The 15,806-nt window shown below is 40.3% G+C and overlaps 1 protein-coding gene across 1 annotated transcript in view; it reads left to right on the top strand.

The window, feature by feature from the left end:
• Nucleotides 1-15,806, top strand: part of CACHD1 (cache domain containing 1) — a 226,434-nt gene that overhangs the window by 197,007 nt on the left and 13,621 nt on the right. The window contains exons 17-26 of the mRNA XM_003921472.4: nucleotides 4,133-4,255; nucleotides 5,670-5,769; nucleotides 5,860-5,976; nucleotides 8,330-8,490; nucleotides 8,826-8,912; nucleotides 9,796-9,912; nucleotides 11,051-11,202; nucleotides 12,467-12,628; nucleotides 14,143-14,220; nucleotides 14,886-14,987. Coding sequence (XP_003921521.2) covers nucleotides 4,133-4,255; nucleotides 5,670-5,769; nucleotides 5,860-5,976; nucleotides 8,330-8,490; nucleotides 8,826-8,912; nucleotides 9,796-9,912; nucleotides 11,051-11,202; nucleotides 12,467-12,628; nucleotides 14,143-14,220; nucleotides 14,886-14,987 — 1,199 coding nt within the window. The remainder of the gene's footprint in view (nucleotides 1-4,132; nucleotides 4,256-5,669; nucleotides 5,770-5,859; nucleotides 5,977-8,329; nucleotides 8,491-8,825; nucleotides 8,913-9,795; nucleotides 9,913-11,050; nucleotides 11,203-12,466; nucleotides 12,629-14,142; nucleotides 14,221-14,885; nucleotides 14,988-15,806) is intronic.

Consider the following 15,806-nt stretch of genomic DNA (forward strand, 5'->3'; position numbering starts at 1 on the left):
GTGACTTGTCATCCCTCCCATATATTCTAATGAGTTGAGGAAAAGTAAACAAAGTCTGTTTCTTTTGAGGGGACTGCAGTCACCTTGGTCTTTGGTTACAATGAAATGGGCCAGAACTGCCAGAACTGGGCTTTTGAAAATGTTATAGAGCAGGGAATCAAAACCCAGGTGTGTCTTAGTCTTTAGGTGACCTAAGTGGCTCTCCTCACCTGGTAGCTTATTATCAAGAGCCATTCACTTTTCTGTCTAGACACATTCTTTTTTGTTCAGGAGGGGAAGTGTAGGGGCAGATGTTTATGCTTGTATATGTATGTTTACATGTTTTTCTTGGGATTCAAATGGGTGGAAGAATTTTTATTTGGTTTGTTTAGAAATATTTATTGTGTCAGTCCAAGTGAATCACAATGGAAATATGATGGATTTTCAAGTTAGAAAAGCCCAGGTTCAGCTGAGTGCAGTGGCTCACGCCTGTAATCCCAGCATTTTGGGAGGCCAAGGTGGGCAGATCACCTGAGGTCAGGAGTTTAAGACCAGCCTGGCCGACATGGTAAAAGCCTGTCTCTACTCAAAAATAAAAATAAAAAATGAGCCGTGTAGTGGCACATGCGTGCAATCCCAGCTACTTGGGAGGCTGAGGCACTAGACTCACTTGAACCTGGGAGGCAGAGGTTGCAGTGAGCCAACATTGAGCCACTGCACTCCAGCCTGGGCAACAGAGTGAGACTCTGTCTCAATAAAAAAGGAAAAACCCAGGTTCATATCCCTCATGTGGTTACTTTTACATCATGGGTTGAACCTACACAAGTTTAACTAGAATATAACAAGAGCAAGAAATGGCAGTTGAAATCCTAGATTCTGTCTCCTGAGTCACTCAGTGAGTGTATATTCCCTGAATAAGTGTCTGCTTTTGCCCTGCATAATATGCAATCCCATGCATCTGGTTGTTTGAATATTCTGCTTACCAGAATGTGATTTTACTATTCAGAGCTGTGTATTTTTCTTTTTCTTAATTTTTAAAAATTATTATTATACTTTAAGTTCTGGGATACATGTGCAGAACGTGCAAGTTTGTTACATAGGTAACACCATACGTGCTGTGGTGGTTTGCTGCATCCATCACCCCCATCATCTACATTAGGTGTTTCTCTTAATGTTAGGCCTCCTCTATCCCCAGCAGCAGGCCCCGGTATGTGATGTTCCCCTCCCTGTGTCCATGTGTTCTCATTGTTCAACACCCACTTAGGAGTGAGAACATGCAGTGTTTGGTTTTCTGTTCTGTGTCGGTATTTTTCAATCAACAGAGTTTAGAATGCAAGTCAGCTACTACTTAGGGTGCTCAAGCAGAGCAGCTGTGACTTTGATGGATGTATGGATAGATAGGCTTTGCAAAGGTATTTTTTTCAAATGATTACTGGTGATTTTGGCCTTCGGTGCCAGCTTGAGAACGTCATCCCTCCTAACATGTGGTTCTACTCCCATAAAGTAGATTTTCCATTTATTATTTGCATGACTAGAAACAAATTCCTTTTTACCTTCGATTCCCCACTTAGGAAAGTGAGATATTAGCGCCTATCTCAAATGATTATTTTTAAGGATTAAAGTAAATAATATATGTCAATCTCTTAGAATAGTGCCTGGTATCTGGTAAGGGCTCAATAAATGTTAAGCACTTTTATAATAATGTTCTGTGACCTCTCTGATGTCATGTGAAACAGAGGCTGTAATACTTTCATTCAACTGATAGGATGAAAATTAGAGATTATGCATGTCAAGTGCGTAGTACTGTACTTAAAAGGTTGAGTCCCATATAGATGGCAGTTATTTTTATCATGCTATTTTTGCTTTAAACCTCTGGCATTTTAACAGATCAGAAGAGAAAGTTTAAGCTAATATTCAGCTTGTCATGAAGCAGTCCCACGCACTCAGTTTTCAGAAGTGGTTTGGCTGAGAATTAGAGACATTTTCTAATTCAACACTCACTTGTCAGTTACTCCTAGTAGCTCTCTTGTGATTCTTTCATGCACATTTTTAGTACCCTGAGAATCTGGGTTAGCATTCTTTGGAGAACGGTGATGCTGCTAGAGATGAAGTACAATCACTGAGTAAAGGACTGGTTAGATGTGTCTTTGGCCGTGAAAATCTCACGAAAGTATCATAAACAACCTGGTCTGCTGTGCTTAGAAATGTAGGTTTGGTGTGATTTTGTTTATTTGTTTCCAATGGCATTCTTTATGAGTTGCTATGATAACAGTGTGCCTATCTGAAATGCAGGTGAAAATATGAATCCTAGACTTACATAGGCAATATGCATGCTGTTGCTTAAGCATGTTTTTTGTTTTGAAGCAGATAGCAGTTATACAAGGGAAGTTTAGAAATAAATTGCCTTATACCAAAACACCTACCGGGTATTTTTCACTGAGGTAGCTATAGTATTGTAGAAAGAGCTAGATGTGGGTACTGGTCTCTCTATACCATAAATAAAAGGTGATCTGATCTGTCTTTTGCATTTTTGCCATTCTGAGCCTAATCTTGTCATTTATAAAACCAGAACTATGATTCCATTCTGGCTTTTTCACAGATAATTAAATGGTGTAAAGTTGCTTGGAAACTCTTGAATGCTCTGCAGATCTAAAAAGGCAGTATAACTTCATGGTTAAGAGTATATACTTTGAAGTTGAAGACACTAAGTTTAAATCCCTGATTCCACCAGCCCATTGTTGGGTGTCTAGAGTTCCAGCTACTTGAGACTGGGGCAGGAGGATTGCTTGAGCTCCCAGGAGCGTGAATCTAGCCTGGGCAACATAGGAAGACCCCATCTCCTACAAAAATAATAAATAAATTTTTGCTTCTACTAGTTATTTACTGTGTGACCTTGACAAATACCTAATTTCTCCAAGCTTCAGTTTTCTGGAAATTATAATACCATGTAAGATTGCTATGAGAAATAATTAAGATTCTTGTGATTTTTCTTTGAATTTTTTTAATAAAGAAATTAGGCAGGTAGATGATGGGAAACGATAGGCTCTTAGAAAGTCCCTATGTTGGGTAAACTGCAAATTCTAAGCCACAAGAGTAAGGGAGTTCATTGGTCAAATAGCACATGCCTTCCCAGTTACCCATGAGCATAGATTAAAAAGAGCCAAGGTTCCAAGTGAGAAGTCCACATTTCTGACACACTTAGCAATGTCTTGAAGTGCATTTTCTCTGAAAGAGTAATATGTTTATTGTCAACCCATGCCTGAGGGCTCAACTTTACTGTTTAGTTTTCTTTAGCTTAAATTCTTTTTTTTTTTTTTTTTTGATATTCACTGTAAATATACCATCTCATTTAATCCCAATAACAGCCTTATAAAGTAGGTACTATTATTGACTGCACTTTCAGATGAGAAAACTGAAGATTAGAAAGGTTAAACAGCATTCCATAAGCCACATATATAGAAAGCAAGAGGGTCAAGTTTGACTTCAGATCTGCTGATTCCAGAGCCAACAATGTTAGCACCGTGTTTTACTGCCCAGCTTTCTCTTCCTTGGCTGTTGAGAGTACCAGGGTGGAATGGAGCAAGTACTGGCCTATGGACCAGGAGAGTCTCATTCTAGAATATGAGCTGTGCTCTGAGCAGAGTCAACCTTCATGTTGTGGAAAGAAAACTAGACTAGACATTGTTCCTCCTCAGTTTTCTATGACTTTATACCAGTCAGTTAACCTTTGTGATATCTGTTTTCTTATCTACAAAATGAGTAAATAATAAGGGTGTTGCTTAGGGGAATTGTTCTTCATCTAGAGGTCTGTTGGAAGTAACCATAGTACTCATGCATCCAACCTCTCACCTGATGCCTCTGCACTCATATATTTGTCAGTCAAGCCACTCTCTGAACATCATATTTCACAACTGCTCAGGTTTTGGGCCAGTCTTATTTAGACAGTCCTACATTAAGTCTTAAATTTTTTGCTGTCTTAAAATTTCCATGTTGTGTTAAATCAGTCACTTAGTTGATCGTTTTTGTTGTGGGAGAGGTAGGGAGAAACAGTGGAAGGTATTTCTAATACCAAACAATGTCCCTGTGATTGAACATAGTTTTTATCTTTAAATAAGCCATGCCTGTGGTTCTCATTGATCTTTTTCACCTAAAGTACACAGCTATCTTCCGGGCACACTGTGGCTGTGATGGGCATTGACTTCACGCTCAGATACTTCTACAAAGTTCTGATGGACCTGTTACCAGTGTGTAACCAAGATGGTGGCAACAAAATAAGGTAAGCCCTTTTAGGGATGCTATTTCTTTTCTAGCTGCAGAAATTTAAAAATAGATGTCAGGTATCTGTAGTTGAATGGTCAAGCTAGAAATTGAATTTATAGCTTGAGTGTCCTATTAAGAAGGTTTTTGTTCTTTTTCTCTTCTTTCATTTTTCTAAGATTTCCTTTAGGATTTAAACAGACTGACTTCGCACACAACAAGAAAATAACTGCAGCATGGAATGTACCAAAAGCTCTTGTTTCCCTGAAAGTCAGTAATTAGAGGCTTCCCCTATCTTTGGTACTAGAAAGACCAGAGGGAACTCTTGGGTTGGACTTTTGATGTTCACTTTGTCATTAAACCAGTCTTTGTGACATTTTCAGCTGCTTAGACTGTTCCTTTTACATTTTCTCAAAAAGGGACCATGGAACCAAAACTCTCTGCCTCCTGAATTTCAAAAGAACATGTCTGATCAAAGCAAGGGCATTCCCTTGATTTAATGCAGGCCGCTTTTAAAAATAGCTTTCTTAGTTCCATCTCATGGTTCACTTTGTGTCATTGGTCCTGATGGGGAAATGTGGAATTCCTGGCAAACTGATATCACTAATGTAAAATAAAATAAAGCAACATATAGTCTTGATTAAAGCAGTTCTAGCTTCATTTATTGTTTCTATCAGATATAGTAGTCCCCCTCTTATCTTTGGTGTCGCTTTGCAAAGCTTCCGTTACCCACAGCGTAATACAATAGAGAGAGAGAAAGACCGCATTCACATAGCTTTTATTACTGTTATAATTGTTCTATTTTATTATTAGTTAATGTTGTTAATCTCTTACTGGGCCTAGTTTATAAATTAAACTATCATCGGTAAGTATATATAGGGAAAAAACCATATATATAAGGTTCAGTACTATCGGCACTTTCAGGCATCCATTGGGGGTCTTGGAACATATCTTCCACAGATAAGGGAGCAGGACGACTATATATTTTTATACATCCCCTGCATGTTGTTACTTTATGTGTATTTATCATTGGAAGAAGACATTATATGGTTTACTTAAAATCTGTTGGTATAAGTACCTAAGTCTACTTCCTTCAAGATCTGCCTCCCTGGAAAAAAGAACAAACTTCCCACTCATACATCCTTGCAAAAGGTCTGAGTCCATCTTACTTGGACTAGGGGGGCACATTCTTTATGGGCACATTCTGGTGTAACTCTCACCTTTGCCTGTATCCTTGGTGATCCACAACCTCAAAAATCACGTACCTCTCTACCTGCCTGTAAGCTTCCCTTCATTTTTCCAATGAGTAGTTACTGAGAACCTGGGATAAATCCAATTTGTTTCAGGGCTGGCAAAATAAATACTCTCTGAATACATTTAAAAAAACAAAAAATAGCTGATATGCATGAGGGGCATCACTTGTTTTGGTACAGGTGCTTCATAATGGAGGACAGGGGTTATCTGGTGGCACACCCAACTCTCATCGACCCCAAAGGACATGCACCTGTGGAGCAGCAGCACATCACCCACAAGGTATTTGTCACAAAGCTGAGCAGCTCAGTTCTCCAGCCACCTGCAGCTCACTACATGGCATATGTCTTCTGTTCTCTTTGGCCTTGGTAGGAGCCCCTGGTAGCAAATGATATCCTCAACCACCCCAACTTTGTAAAGAAAAACCTGTGCAATAGCTTCAGTGACAGAACAGTCCAGAGGTTTTATAAATTCAACACCAGCCTTGTGGTAAGTTGATCTGATTAACACTCTCATTTTTCCATCCCATTATGGAGCATGAACTGGAATAATGGCTAATGTCTAAATATTATCCTTACCTGTTTCATTGCCTTAGAATTACAGAATGATAGGAAGAGACAGGATCTTCATTCTTGTTTCCAGTTTGGTGATTGGTAGATACAAAGCTCAGAGTAGAAAAGTGAATGTCTTAAGGTCTCACAGTTGGTGTTTTGTTTTGGTTTTGTTTGTTTAAAGACTTACCCAATCTAAGCCCTTTGAAATATCTGCTGAAGTTGGTTCCCACACTCTTGTGTAAATATATGTGGCACCATGTGTTCCTCTCTTCCTGTCTTCTAGAGATCCCTCGGGCTCCTTAAATTCCCAAGGCCAAGTTAGGTCAGTTCTTGATCATTTACCCTATGAGATGGGAACTTTCATGTAAATCATCTGAACATAATGTCTTTTTTTTTTTTCGCTTAGAGTACTCTGTATAATTTGAGTTGCTGCAAATTTACCTGGTTATAGTTAAAGATCTTAAGAACATTCTCATTAATTTATAAATAATCCTAGTTGGAAGAAAGCAAAAATGGGGAATGATAGAACATTCAAAAAGCTACTTACAGGAAGTAGGTTTTTTATTTCGAATAGGCATTTATGTCAGTCATTAAGTGTGTAACTTTTAAAAAGTACTGGGTAAAGGAAATGTGGCATATATATATACCATGGGATACTATGCAGCCATAAAAAACGATGAGTTCATGTCCTTTGCAGGGACATGGATGAATCTGGAAACCATCATTCTCAGCAAACTGACACAAGAACAGAAAACCAAACACTGCATGTTCTTACTCATAAGTGGGTGTTGAATACTGAGAACATGTGGATACAGGGAGGGAAACATCACACTCTGGGGTCTGTTGGGGTGTGGAGAGCTAGGGGAGCAATAGCAGGGGGTGGGGAGGTTGGGGAGGGCTAACATTAGGAGAAATACCTCATGTAGGTGAATGGGGGATGGAGGCAGCAAACCACCATGGCATATGTAACAATCCTGCAGGATCTGTACATGTACCTCAGAACTTGAAGTATAATTTTTTTTAAAAATTGAAAATTATATAATATGGAAAAAAATCCTAAACTGAGTCTCAAAAACTCTATTGCAGAAAGCAATTATCTGGTGGAAAAGAAGAGTTTAAAAAATGAATATGTTAATAGAATAATGTGTTCAAAGCAAGGGAAGTCATTATTACCCTGCTCAGATTCCATACCGTTTTGAGGAGCACTCTCTTTAAAGGAATCATTGACAATTGAGACTGCCAAGTAAAGGTGTCATAGGAAAGTCTGACTTATTCTGTATATCTTCTGTCATTTATGCAATAGTTTCTGGAGTCTTCAGCACCCAAAGCCAGGATACTCAGGTAGATAGTGTTCAAAAGGCTAATTTGAATAATTTAACAGCCCAGGTTATTCCCAAATGGAATTAGAGCATTCCTGGGTATTGGCACTATCAGGACTCCAAGCCTGTGTAATTGCTTGTATTCTAGAAATGGGTGTCTTCCAGGCAGTAAGAAATTCATGTAGACCTCTAAAAACCCATTCAGTGCTATGACTCTCAGAACTAAGCTCCTCCTCACCATGCATATATATAGGATGAATGGCATGGAAACAAGCCTGGGGTAAAATAATTTGCCTAGTGTATCTGACACACATGCAGAAAAATGATTACACACAACTCTACAATACCACTTTGTAATCTTTGATTTTCTAATACAGTAAACAAAATTGGCAATTCAAGAAACTTGCTATCACATTTTCTTGTTATGGAATGAAGAAAAGGGATGCTTGCTTTAGTTGGATTATTTAAATATTCTAGAAGCAGAAACTTACCTCTTATAGAGATTTGATTTTTAAATAATTTTATTATTCTATAAGGAAAAAGATTCATCATCCCAAAAACAAAATGCATGATTTGTGGTTAATTAGATTTGCATGTGAATACATTTTAAATTATTCCTTACCTGAAAATTGTCTTTCATTGCTTCTTGAAGTGTTCATTTTCCTGATATATTGTTTGTGTTCAGAAAAAACACATTCTAAAAACAGCTATAAAATTTATATTTGTGTAAGCATAGATAAAAGAATACATAATATATGCACAGCTGTTCAGTGGGCATTATCTGTGATAAGATTATGAGTAATTTTTTCTAAATTTTTAACAATGACTATTTTTTTAACAGTGACTTGAAATCAGAAACATTTTATATTAAGCTATTTTCCACAGGTAGTTGAAGAGTTGCTTTCACCAAGGTAGGGTTGAGTCTTGGCATTGCTGTCTGTTGTTTCTAATATCTTGATTGTTCTGTAGGGGGATTTGACAAACCTTGTGCATGGCAGCCACTGTTCCAAATACAGACTAGCAAGGATCCCAGGAACCAATGCATTTGTTGGCATTGTCAATGAAACCTGCGACTCCCTTGCCTTCTGTGCCTGCAGCATGGTGGACCGGCTCTGTCTCAACTGTCACCGGTAAAAATGCAATGCATCATAGTCTATGTTCACCGCACTATTTAATATTTCAACTGATGTCAGGCATTCTGAAGTGCAAAATAAACAGGAAGTGCTGGTGTGCACCCTGAAGAAAAGTCACAGTTACAAAGGCATTTAGAGCTGTGCTGTTGGCAGCATCCCTGGCCAAAGAACAATGGATTAAGGCCAATTACGTATTTAACCTTTGGCTGTAACTTCTTTTTCACTATCCTTTTAAACTAGCTCAGAGCTTCATTATTTTGCTTCTCTAGTACATGTGAAACATACAGTTTGCTATTGACCTTCTGCATAATAACTTTATTTTTGCCTTTCAGAATGGAACAAAATGAATGTGAATGTCCTTGTGAGTGCCCTCTGGAGGTCAATGAGTGCACTGGCAACCTCACCAATGCAGAGAATCGGTAAGATAATTAACACTAATAATAATAATACATGTATATTACTGTGGGTCTCTCACAGATTTGTTTTCAGTTAGGGTGTATAAAGATGATTCATTCTAATATTGGAACTGTTCAGTGAGCCAGAATTCAAGCTCCATAGTACCACAAAATGATGTCTTGTTTCGAGATTTAAATTTAAATGCTGTAAAAGTATTAAGAATGTATGTGCTACATACAAAAAAATTGAAACGGTTTCAAGCATTTACTAAGTGCCTACTGTATGTTGAGTACTTTATGCACATTAAGTCACTTAGTGTTTTAATTGATCCTGTGATAAATATGCAAGTGTTTTCACACACGTATTACGTGTTCACACATAATGCAGCTTTATTTATTTATATCAGTGACAAGTTTTAACACCAGGAAAATAAATTGTGATAAACCCCTTCTCTAGAAATGAAGAGTGTCATGTGTGTTAGTATTGTGTATGTATGTTTGTTTCTTGAGATAGAGTCTTGCTCTGTTGCTCAGGCTGGAGTACAGTGGCACGATCATGACTCACTGCATTCTCTGCCTCCAAGGCTCAAGCCATGCTCCCACCTTGCCACCTCCCTAGTAGCTGGGACTACAGGCATGTGATTCCCAAGCCTGTCTAAATTTCTTGTTGTTATAGTACTTTTTGTAGAGGCGAAGTTTCATCATGTTGCCTAGGCTATTTGTACATAAAGATAAATAAATTGAAGCTCAGAGTTGTTAAGTAATCAATCCAAGGTTATACTAAGTGTCAAGGTCAGGATTCAAACCCAAATCTGTCTGACTGCTGTTAAGGACCAGGAGCATGGGTCTGCAATGTGGGTGATGGTGATGGTGATGGTCTTAACCCCCAGACTTGTCTCCTGCACAGAAACCCGAGCTGTGAGGTGCACCAGGAGCCGGTGACGTACACAGCTATTGACCCTGGCCTGCAAGATGCTCTTCACCAGTGTGTCAATAGCAGGTGCAGTCAGAGGCTGGAAAGCGGGTAAGCAAAACCTAGTAAAGAATTAAGCTTTTCCAGCTAATATTTATTATTCCCACTCATCACGTTTTAAATGTATATCAGTTTTTCAGATCTGAAACTGATTTCTGTAAGCCTTTTATCCACCAGATTAAATGTTGTCCTGCTCCCACTTACTACTCCTATTTAGCTTGTATACCATGTGTTAGTAGCCCCATCTGTGAGTGGGAGTTTTTCTTGAAATAAAAGAAGTGTGAGGGGCCATGGCATAAAGCAGCAAGGCAAGGGAATAGGAACCTGTGAGGTCCAGAAGCAGAACCCAGTGGTCAAGGCTCTAGGTGTGATATTTTGAAGCTCATTTATTTTCCTTTCTTAGGAAACATCTGCTTCATGAGAGTTTTGAGAACTAAAAACGACATGTTCCCTGCTCTCTCCCTACTCCTCAGGTGGGATTAGGGGGCTTTGGCACTAGACATTATGTAAATAGTGGCTGTGGTAGACGAAGTGAAGGTAAATTGGTGATAAGTTCATTGTAGCTGCAGGTTGCCATTTTATTAAACAGTGTTTAGAAGGAATAGCTTACTCTATTTTGGGTATGTATTTTAGCAAAGGAATTGTGGCATCAAACTGATTAATTTGGAATGTTATACGTAGCCCGAAGTCAATTAGGTTTGGGAAATGCTGACACCGCTTATATTCTCTTAAGGCAGTCACAATGCGTGTAACACACTAAAGGCTCTAAGAAATTGGCAGTGAGGAAATCTGTGGTAACTAGCCAAGTATTTCCAAATGTATTTGACTTTCTAATTATTTTTCTAAATAACCACACACTTGAGAGATGTTAGGCCAAAGTCTGACAGACATTGGGGTCATTTCTACTTGGTCTTCTAAGATGATTTTGAATAGCCCTGCATTAACCCGTGATGTGTGAATGTCATAATTTAATTCACAGAGAGCAGTTTTATTTCTCTCCTTTCCAAGTTGTTAAAAGGCATAAAACAGTTGTCCTCTGCAGTCTATTGCTGTTCTCATTTTATAAGCTCAAGAAATTCACAGCACTAGTACGTAGTGGAGATCCTGAGAACGGTCTGATGGCCAAGCTTAAGCACTGTCCCCTGCCCCACACTGCTTTGTAGAAGGCTAAATATTGTCTTTCTGGCAGGGACTGTTTTGGGGTGCTGGATTGTGAATGGTGCATGGTGGACAGTGATGGAAAGACTCACCTGGACAAATCCTACTGTGCACCCCAGAAAGAATGCTTCGGGGGGATTGTGGGAGCCAAAAGTCCCTACGTTGATGACATGGGAGCAATAGGTATGTTTGTTGGATGCCCCAACAATTTAATTCTTAAATATACAATTTCCTGCCTATATACTAGGACGTCTTAAAATAATTCTCTACCCAACTTCCCTGATTCCTTTGCTGGTAGTCTTTAGTTACAAAACCAAAGCAGATAAATACCTTCACAGCTGGTTAAATACTCTGTGCAGAGAGAATGAGTGACCATCTGTCCTGCCAAATTTTGCAAGCCTGGAATTCATTCCCATAAAGCTTGTTCTGAGAACTATTAGGCCTGGTTTCTGCATGGCCGAACTCTGGAGTCTGTTTGGATATGCATGCCAGCTGTTAGAAGCACAGGGCCGTGTACAGAGCGATCACCGCATATCTAGTTCCTGCTAACACCCTCACTCACAACTTTTACAAGGTAGAAGTCTTAGGGCTACAAATCAGTATTTGGTACCTTGGAGTCAACAGAAGCCAGAGCTAGCCAGTACAGCTGGGACAGCTTAGGATGAAGCACAGCCCCTGGGATCAGTCTCCAAGACCTCAAAAATACTGCCAAGATTAGATCACTCACCTGAGATTTTTTTTCAGTGTCTTTGTAGAATTAGCACCAAGTCCTAATTCTTCGATGGCAGTAGAGTCAAATATTTAAATCCTTAGTTAATACCTTGATTTTTAACATCACTTCCATCAGCCCACCTAGAAGAAGAAAAGTTCATATGTGAGGAAAGATTTTGAGCAAGTATGTTACTACTGAACCTAGGTGAGGGTACAGTGAAAGTGACTTCGCTCCAAGAAATGACTTTGTATGCCCACCTGCAGTTTCCTATCTAGAAAGCACAAATGGCCTTTGAAAGGCACCCTACAGCTTTGAAATTTGGTCTGGTTAGCACATATTTATTGGACTTGGTGCCTTGTATTTCAGTGGTTACTCTGTACTAGGTGACTTTTCCTCTCTTCCAAGAGTAACTCACGCCCCAGGGAGCTAGGACTCTGTTGGTGTTGGGTGCTGCCTGTGTAAGCAGTCCTTCTGGTCTACTCACTCTTTGCGGCAGTCCTTGCCATTTGTGCTCCTGGTCTGCCTAGCAACCAACACTGGAGAACCAGGAATTGAACAGAGCCTCTCGTCCCACATTCCCATGCCTCGTGTTTGAGGAACTCAAAGCCTAACTGAGCATCTGTTTATCTTCCCCCAAACCCCTTCCCACTCTGTTCCCTCCGATCTCACCACCCCCACTTTCTTCCCCACTTGGGAAATCTTAACAAGGAACATCTTCTTGCTATTTCACTGAAGGTGATGAGGTGATCACATTAAACATGATTAAAAGCGCCCCCGTGGGTCCTGTGGCTGGAGGGATCATGGGATGCATCATGGTTTTGGTCCTGGCAGTGTACGCCTACCGCCACCAGATTCATCGCCGGAGTCATCAGCATATGTCTCCTCTTGCTGCCCAAGGTGAGTTCAAAATGAATCCCACAGGGGAGGCAGCAGCCAGGCTAGGACAGTGGCCAGTTGTGTCAGCTTCTAGGAATTGTCAGAACGTGCTACATTTTCAGCTTCTGTGGAGTCATTTTGGAAGTCCCCAAAGCCTGCTTTCTTCTTCAGTGCCTAAACCCTGCAAGCTCTATCTATGTTGATCCCCAGAAAAATCCATGGATCTTCTCCTTACCAGCATTAGCCCCCAGTGGCCTGCATCTGCAATAAGTCTATCTGGGGAGCTGGGATGCTGAGTGGGAAATTTTGTTTATCACTTGTGCTGCCCTTGCAATTTCAAAAAGATGAGCAAATCAGAGATACCCCAGATCACTAATAGCAAGAATATAATCTTTTCTATTGCAGCTGCCATTATGTAGTGTAAATAAACACACATTTGAATAATCTCATCTCTTAAAATAGGGTAAGTCCGCCAGGCACAGTGGCTCACGCCTGTAATCCCAGCACTTTGGGAGGCTGAGGTGGGTGGATCATTTGAGGTCAGGAGTTCAAGTCCAGCCTGGCCAACATGGTGAAACCCCGTCTGTACTAAAAATACAAAAATTAGCCAGGCGTGCTGGCACACAGCTGTATTCTGAGCTACTTGGAAGGCTGAGGCAGGAGAATAGCTTGAACCCAGGAGGTGGAGGCTGCAGTGAGCCAAGATCACACCACTGCACTCCATTCTGGGCAACAGAGTGAGACTCCATCTGAAAAAAAAAAAAAAAAAAAAAAAAAACAGAAGTCATCAAAGCCAAGTACAAAATGATTCACCTATAATCATGGCCTCAATACCATGTGCAGTATCTATACTCTGTTTAAGTGCAGTATCTATACTCTGTTTGCAGGGAACAAAACCATTTAATGGCCATCTTCATCATCCTAAAACCCCAGCCCCCAGGGTTATGTTGACCTGACCTTTTTGGAGATGAGGTTAACTCATCTTCCTGGCCACTTAGCTCACTCTAACAGCTGTAATGACAGGTTGATGTTAAAACATTTCACCATGGCCACAAGCCGGAAGGGGGATCATGGAGTAATGTTGCCTGATTTAGTAACAGGGATAATCACCATGTGCTTTCCCCTTGGTGAGATTCAACTAGACTGAGGATGACTGTCATCTAGTGTTAGCTTATGCCTGGCCTTTTAGAGGCTTTTGTTGCATCATTTCACCAACAGTGAGTCATGTTTTCGATCCCTTTCCTTCTGTTTTAGTATTTAGTAGAGGATTAAAGATTTCTTGGCCTCAGTCATCAACTTTTCCTCCTTTTTCAGAAATCAGTTTCAGGTTCTCTCTTGATTATTTGTTCTTGTTTGGATTCCTGCTCATCCTTTAAAAAAAAAAATGGGGCATCAGTTCATTCCCTTCTAAGATGGGATTCATTCTTGATGGAATGCTGTCACCCAGCCATCAAACGAGTGCTCAGCGGGGTATTAAAGTGGGTGATTTTTGTTTGATTAAATAGTCATGTTCCTCTCTTTTTAATGATGGGTAGAAATGTCAGTGCGTATGTCCAACCTGGAGAATGACAGAGATGAAAGAGACGACGACAGCCACGAAGACAGAGGCATCAGTGAGTATTCAGCTGCCTTGCTGCAGAACGTGTCAGCAGGAGGCTAATCCAGAATAAATATTCTTTCTTATATCCTTTTGGCTTGTATTAAAATTTAAGAAGCTTTGACACAGTGGCTGGGTTGTTTTTTTTTTAGTTGTTTTTTTCCATCTTTTTTGTTAGGAATGTGTGTAAATCTTTGCTTTGTTTTAGAGAATCTCGAAAGATTTTATGATGTTATTTTTTGCATTAAGTATATTGGCCTAAAACAGCTCACCATTAACTTTCTTTCTCTTGCTCATATTTTCCAACCATAGTAATTTAGAAAAGGAAGTTTCAGGTATGCATTTTCTTTTTTAACTCCCTTAACTAGTATATGTAACTCAGGGAGGGAAAAAGAGCATTTTCTTTATCAAAAGAGAGTTCCATTAGTGTTAAGACACCCTGGCCTTCACCTACTGGAGCATACCTTCCTGATGCATGTTGGAGATACATAATTAAGTACCTCTCACTGCACCAGTTCTAAAATCAGCACCCCAGTCCCCATGATTATTAAAAAATTATTTATTCTGGCTTTCCAAAGAGAATTCTCCCAGGATATGAATGAGCCCTCCCAGAGCAAATGTGCTTGAAACAACTGAGACACTGGCATAAGAGTGACATTCACTGTCCTTGACTTCCCACAGTCAGCAACACTCGGTTTATAGCTGCAGTCATCGAACGACATGCACACAGTCCAGAAAGAAGGCGTCGCTACTGGGGTCGATCAGGAACAGAAAGTGATCATGGTAAGGTCTAGCTTCCTACATTTGAAGCCCTGAGGAACCCGGTGTACTCCTGTGGGATGGTGCTCACACCCACCTCCCTCTCTTCTCATTCCATGCTTAAGTAAGTTATTTTGACATGGTTTTCCAAAAAGACACACACCCCAGCATGCCACTGGTTTCTAAGAGTGCAAGGACAGTTTTGCTTATGTCTCAGCACTCCTCTGGGCACACGGATTGCTTCCAAGTTTTTCTCCATACAGAAGGATTCATACTGTTTAAATGGAGCCTGCTTGCCACCCCACTTGCTTTTCCATAAAATCAGCATCCTCTTAGGTCCTGCTCCAGTGTTGGCTGGCAAACAGCAGGATCTTTAAGGACTTTTTCAGCCATGTCCCCTTGTGGCATGACAAGAATCTATGCTGTCCTCCAGCATTCTCTTGCCCTGACCTCTGGCATGGTCTGAGAAGCTCAGAGAAGGCTTCACCAAAGAAGCAAGAAGCAACATTTGCACTGAGCCTTGAGGGGTGATTAGAGAAAAGGTAGGGGCAAAGAATATTAGAGGCCAAAGGACCAGTGTGCACAAAGTCATGGGGTGGTATAAGTGCTTATAAGATGCTCAGGAAGGGTCAAGGCTGAATCCTGAAGAGGCGCCAAGTACTAGGCAGCTTACGAAATCCACGTGCTCTGCCAAAGACTTGGCCATCCCACGTGGCTTCTCTCCTTCTCAGCGTCCATATTGCTCAATGTTGCAAAGAACAGCAGATGTATCCCAGTCTGTGAGCATCACTGCCACAGTTCCACAAAAATATAACAGGCGTGGGTAGTGTTTTTCCTGCCCTT

Source organism: Saimiri boliviensis, chromosome 11 (genome assembly GCF_048565385.1).
Source record: "Saimiri boliviensis isolate mSaiBol1 chromosome 11, mSaiBol1.pri, whole genome shotgun sequence".
Lineage (NCBI taxonomy): Eukaryota > Metazoa > Chordata > Mammalia > Primates > Cebidae > Saimiri > Saimiri boliviensis.